At 39.5% G+C, this 6,573-nt stretch overlaps 1 protein-coding gene across 2 annotated transcripts in view; it reads right to left on the bottom strand.

Annotated features, from left to right (window-relative positions):
• Positions 1-955: 955 nt before the first annotated feature.
• LOC126548032 (copper-transporting ATPase 2-like) overlaps positions 956-6,573 on the bottom strand; it is a 118,780-nt gene continuing 113,162 nt past the window's right edge. For both annotated transcript variants that reach the window (XM_050196106.2, XM_055063536.1), the window contains 2 exons: positions 6,360-6,462; positions 956-3,611 (listed from right to left, as the gene is read on the bottom strand). In XM_050196106.2, coding sequence (XP_050052063.1) covers positions 3,377-3,611; positions 6,360-6,462 — 338 coding nt within the window. In that variant the 3' untranslated portion in view covers positions 956-3,376. The remainder of the gene's footprint in view (positions 3,612-6,359; positions 6,463-6,573) is intronic.

Raw genomic sequence — 6,573 nt, 5'->3', positions numbered from 1 at the left:
ATTACCGATGAGACGTCCTGGGCAGCCATTCGGATCATAGAGTTTCTCAGAAACTCTACGATTCGGATAGCTCGCCCTAATGACGTCATATGGGTAGGGGCGGCTGAAAATTCCGCCGAGCAGTGTGCTGCGATCGGCAGCGATGTACATTTTTAAAACCTTGTAATAAATTACACGCTTTACGCGGAGCACTTAGATGCGACAAGTAATTATCAGGAGGTCCTACTCTAAAGAATCAGTACGTTTGTACAATATCGTCAAAATAGTTTCAGGGTCCCTTTAAGGGCAGTCAGCATCACATACTATACAGCCAAGCTCATCAAAAGGATCCAAGAGCTAACCCCAAATGCACGGATTAGATTTGTCTCACTACTGCATTTGGCTAACTACACTTTATCCAGATTGGAAGGCATTCCAATTAATGCCCTGGTCCACTTATGTGCTGTATTTTGAACATATTGGTCAAAAACTGAAGACATAGTACTGGTACAAAACAGGCAATAAAGTATTCAAAGATGATAACAAGGAATAAGAGTGATCATGTGAGAAAAATACGCCGTGGCTTTGTATAGCACTGAAATTGGAAGAAAGTGTGTTTGTGACTTCAAACATTTATATTTTTACTTCACTTCATTTTCTGGTTGGCTTACATATTTGAGCACACAGTTTATTTCTTTGTTTTCTCTATCTTAGAAGGGAGCTGTAAAAGAAAGCCATCTTACACTCATCAGATGACACCACAGAGCAATTCTTCTGACTTCAGACAGGTAAAAAAAGCTGCTTTGCAAGTAGTGCACATGAACAACAACAAGTTGTTTTAAGATATCAATAAGAACATATGAGAAAAGCTTTGAGAATTCACGAACATCTTTAACAATTATTGAAAAATAATTAAGTTGTTCAAGTCGCTCTTTCACTGACCCTTGATAAGTCAAGAATGCCCAAGACATGCTCATAAAGACAATACCTGCTCACTTTATTCTAAGTTAAAGAGCTTGAAATACAACAAAGGTCCAAAGTCCCTGTTCTTTCAATTTGGTAAACTGAATAAACTGTAGCAAATGATCTTCTGGCCTTGTAGAGCTAACTGTGACCTAAATTTGCAAGCATTTACATGCAACAAAATGTTATAAATTTTGGGGAACCGAACAGACGAAAAAATAATAGAGTAGAACCCTGCCGATAAGATTTTGAATTAAGGTAATGCAGGAAGCAGAGCAGTAAAAGATGTGACTTAAATGGGGTTTCAGAGTTCTCCATCATGAACACATTACGAACAAAATTTGCAGCAGAACAGAAGTTCTGCTGCATATATATGTGCAGAATTTCTTCTGTTAAAATGCCACCAAATTGATCTTTCTTTTGCATATTTATTTTGGCAACTCATTAGCAGTGAACTCTTACTGGAACGAAGAATTTTGCAGTTTGTTTTGCATGAGAACAAATGAAGCACTACAACTTCCCTGGTTTATCTGGCTAAAACGCTAAATATCTGTAATTTACAAACCTGGGAATCAAAAATAGAGTTCAGCCAGCAGAGATGATTTGTGTTGCTTTCTATATGTGGGACTCCCTCGCTTTATGTGCTCATTATTTTATTTTGTTCACAGCAGACAAGTCACACATACCATAATAAGCAGTGGAGCTCTTCCATGAACTGCATAGGGTCATTGGCTGCACAGGCCCACTCAGATTGTTGATTTCACTTATGCGATGATGTGAATTCACTCAAGTGATCATGTGAATGTGCTTGCACGTGATAGTGGTTTTACAGCGAAGCTGTATGTGGCTAGCCGATTCGTCCGTCCGTCCGTCTGTCAGTCGCCTGTATGCTGAAAACTCCTCCGGTGCAACCCCATGCACATGCGCGAAAAAAAGAGAGGGGGGGAAAGAAAGGTGCACGATTAACCAACACCACCTAGATAGCACACGGCCTGTTTACTCCGATCCATGACGTCACGCTACTTGACCCGAAATTTCCATTGACAAGGCTAGCATGATGAAAGTGGCGACGTCAAAATCACTGTTGCCTACTCGGGAGCACCCCATTAGATTCTATGACAGTCAGGCCAGCTAACATGGCATCATGGATTGAAGTGCCTTGTACTATCTAGGTGGTGTTGGCCTAGCTGTGCCAGTAGTGACGTCGTTGTTCTCCGTCACAGCCAAGCGCGTGCGCAGCAGTTTGTCTCCGGCTCCAAAATGGGTAGGCTACACGTCATACGTAGTCCTGAGGAGCACAGCTTTCGATCAGCAATGCCGTGAGCAGAACCAGAAACGAGCTTGTCTAGGCCGTGCCAATGCTGCAGTCCAGGCACAAGAACAGGCTCATACAGCTAAGCACAAGCAGCAACTGCATACTGATGATCCGGCTGCCTACCAAGCCATCGTTTAATGAACAATCGGGATTAACCAAGTGATAAACACTAGGGCCACATGTTTCAGCTTCGTTGGTTAACCATCTGTACAAAGGGCTTTGGTAGTTATTTTTAATTGGCTTGGTTTAAACATGCATATTTTTGGGATATATCGGGCTATCAGGTGGTTCCTACACGTACCTACCTTATATTCTTTGAAAATGATAGATCATTGCAGGCTGATCTGGCTTCGCATAGTCAACCTCGTGCTATGTATCCCCATCCTTTTTAATATCTACTCCTAGAGAAGTACCAATGTCAAATGTGATACTGTGCAGAATAAACCACAAAATGTAATCTCCATGTGAGATATGAACACAAATGAAACATTGGCAAAGTAAGAAAAAATATTCAAAATTGCCAAAGTAAGTACTATATAAAGGTCACAGTAAGGTTCAGTACATGACGGATGATTAAATACAAAACTTAATGCTTAAAATAAGAAAAATGAACAAAACAATAAAAGATTGTCACAAGACTACTTCTGAGAAAGGCTACAAGTTCACCTTCATTCGGCTCTGCAATGCACAACCAGAAAGTCAACAACACAAATGAAATATCAGCATAAACACTGCTTTTATAAACACACACACTTCATTTATGTTGCTGCAGGATGAGAGATCCCTTCATACTAGCAGCATATCACTCAGAAGTAGCTCCTTTGGTTACTTCACCATTGTCAATCTGCTCACATTGCTTTGCAGTAGCAAGTAGTCAAGCCAGAGCAATAAGAAAGATATGGCACCCAGCATAGGTAAACAAACTGTTATGCATGCCAAGTTTTCACATTAGTTGGCCAAAACTGGATATTTTATGTCCATCCTGCAGCAACAGCAGGTAAGCTCGTGTATTCACATAACCCTGCAGGAAATTCTTAAAGCACACTGGACTAGATAGAGGGGACGAGGGGGCAAAGGGAATGAAAAAAGATAAAACAAGAAGGGTTTGCCCAGCAGGATTCAAAGTAACTGCTGCATGTTATCATTACATAATGCTTCAAGTTCTTGCTGAATGCAGACTTCTGGCAAAAATGAGTCTCTCAGAGGTGATCCTTGGACATTGGAGTTTTTGGCCACACTTGTGCTGAGAGGCTTTGCCCCATGCACAACGTCTTCAGAAAACTTCATGTCTTTTCTTTGTGATTCTTCTGGCTCACTTGGGCAATATGATTTAGCCAAAACAGGCTTCTGATACCTGCACATTACATATATGAAAAGGAACAGAGGTAGCAGATGCAATAAGAAGCATCTACATGTCAAAATCTATGAGCACAATTTTTTAAAAGTTATTTTATAATGGCAGCAGATATTTCTACAAGCAACATATAACAGTGCACAATCCACATGCATTATTTTACACTGCCAAAAGAAAGTCTTGCTGCTTCATGTTGCTACCAAAAGTAGGTCCTAACACTGAATCTTTTAAAAATGGAAATGAATTAGCAAAATATAAATGTAACACAAACACACACCAAAATATTGTGGACAAATGAGGCGCAAACAGGACAATTCAAACATGAGCACCCTTCCAAAGAATAGCAAACCCTTCTATGAATACTTTCAAAGCATAGTGTACTCCACTTTGAAGTTCTAACCAAGAGCACTAGTATGTCCCCTACTTCAAGTGGAAATCTTATGACATCATTGCTCTAATTCGATTTTGTTTGCTTGGATTTTGCTTGTGCATAATATACCATACAGAAATTAAGGCATATAAAGTTGTGCAGGTAGTTGGCAGGGTATCAGCATTCTCCTGTAGATGGCGTCGAAACATGATGGTATTGCTCAAAAAAAAAAAAGTCAAACCTGAAAGTTTAGAAGCATTTTTGTATACTAGAAGAAAAAACCTAGGAATCATATGTCACACTAGCAACGTAGGCCATTTTCATCAAGCAGGGCACACATATCCTCATTGCCCCTTTCTACCTCACCATGGCTGCCTGAAAGAAGGTCAGAAGCAGCCTCTGTACACCAGTGAGCTATACAAACAGCATGTGCATGCAAGCTTATCAGGTTTTCATCAAATTTACTGAGCATCTTTCATACCAGCATTATCTATCAGGGTTACCCGTTACCACAAAGTTTGAGGCTTTTGGAAAGCTTCAAACACTATGCATTCTCATATACAATGCTGTAATGCATTGGTGAGGCTAATAAATGGCTAATCTATTATTAATATAAGTGGCTATGGCAAACTGAGATTCTTGACATCACCCAAAATCAGAAAAGCGCACCATCCTATTAAATTGCTGTCTTCAAGTACAGTAGACTCTCATTAATACAAAGTATGTTGAGTCAAATATTTAGATATGAGAAACAATTTGGGAACACTTTGTTTGTTTTCTATTAACTCCATGCCAAAAAATCCACTTAACACCAGCCACAAATTCGGTTAAGCTGAACTTCGACAACCGCCACTGACACCTGTTGCTCGGCTTAGCAAGACGGTTGTATTGGTATAATGCTTGGAGGAGCGGAAACAACTCTGCTAGCTATAATGTAATCAAATGTTTTTATGGACATAAACAACTATGGCAGCATCAACGATTATGTAGAAACCTGCAGGGCTGAGACCACAGAAACAATAACTGAATAAGTCTTTGAGGTGCCCTCTGCAAGCTGATACGTAAGGCGAGGACAATGCCTAAAGGTCACTAGAACCAGCGGTATTCACTCATGATGCATCTCATAATGCCCTGAATACTTTGGTGCATTTTTTCCCAACAGCATGAGGGCACTGAAGAATTTTAGAGCAAGTGAGGTGAAATGCCAGCATTTGTGACAGTGCACAGGTTTGCAGAGTTCCAGAAAACAACTCCTCAATAGAAGCTCATAGTGTGCATAAAGCAATCCTCTATAGCACATACAATAAATGTCTCTTTCCACAACTGCCTTTTGGTTGTAATGCTGTTTCAGTTACCATTCTGTGTCCTGAATATTTGGGTGCACCAGGAATAGCAGAGTTTTAGTTTTGTACAGATCTTCACTTAATGGGAGCCGATAATATTTTTAATGAATATATATGGGTATATATACTTTATATATTTACTTTAGTGCAAAAAAGTGAAACAAAAGAAAAACATAGCGAAAAAGAAATCAGTCAGTTATCTCTTCAGCCTTATTGATGAACGTGAAATTTAAAACAAAACAAAAAAACAACATTCAAACAAGGTTCAGAAACAGCCACACAAAAAATTTTAATCATAGTTGTTATATTTCACTGCTACAGCACAGTGAAGCTGCCCTCGAAGTGGGACTTGCATACCCCACTGTCCAGCAAAGGGTTAAGTGGGAAGACAAGAAATCCCCCCAAAATGATTTCCAAGTTTATTTCCAAGTTTTGGAAGTGCCACATTTAGTTTGCAGTCAATGCAGCTTTCTTGAGACCTACCGTGAGTGTATTTACTGCTCTCTACTTAATTTATACATTCTTTCATGGGAACACCTACTGAGCTTTCTTAAAGTGACATGGGACATCAGCATTTCTGCCTGCTCAACCTGACTGGGCATGATCACAGCATTCTTACTGTTGCCGTAGGTAAAAATAAACTGAAATCTAGCATCGTGACCAACATTTATAAATTAGTTTTTTTTCTGGCATCTGCAAGAGAAGCTGCCTCCATAAAAGAAAATAAGGAGAATTGAAAGAAAGGGGAGAAAATGGTACCCTGTTCTTTTTTCTCCACTTTCTGCCCATTTCCACTAATAATGTGTGCCTTTATATGCACTGTATTCAATTACCATATAAGACCTCAAAAAATTTTCATTTTTGTTTTCCCTTTAGTGTACTGTTCAACTGCTTTATGCATTGACAAAATGCTTTTACATGCAATAACATGAGCATTTGATGAATTTCATTGACTCTCAGCAAAGTTGTGCACTTTATAATGCACAATGACTACTAAATGCAAACAGCAAGAGCACATAAAGAGGTTGGACTTACAAGTACAGGAGTAATGATGATGTGACTACTGAAACAGAGGATAGGGCCATAGCAGCTGCTCCCATCCATGGTAACAAGGCAATGCCCAAGGGCATAAAGACACCTTGTGATTAAAAAGAAACAAGACATACCTTTAAAGGCCAACTGCAATAAAATTTCGTACTGTATAGAAAGCCTAGTTTTTGGTAGCGTAGATAAAGAGCAGCCTTCGAGC

The sequence above is a fragment of the Dermacentor andersoni genome, chromosome 1, assembly GCF_023375885.2.
Source record: "Dermacentor andersoni chromosome 1, qqDerAnde1_hic_scaffold, whole genome shotgun sequence".
NCBI classification, from domain to species: Eukaryota; Metazoa; Arthropoda; class Arachnida; order Ixodida; family Ixodidae; genus Dermacentor; species Dermacentor andersoni.
The sequence above is the reverse complement of the archived record's forward strand: the minus strand, read 5'-3'. Positions and strand labels throughout refer to the sequence as shown.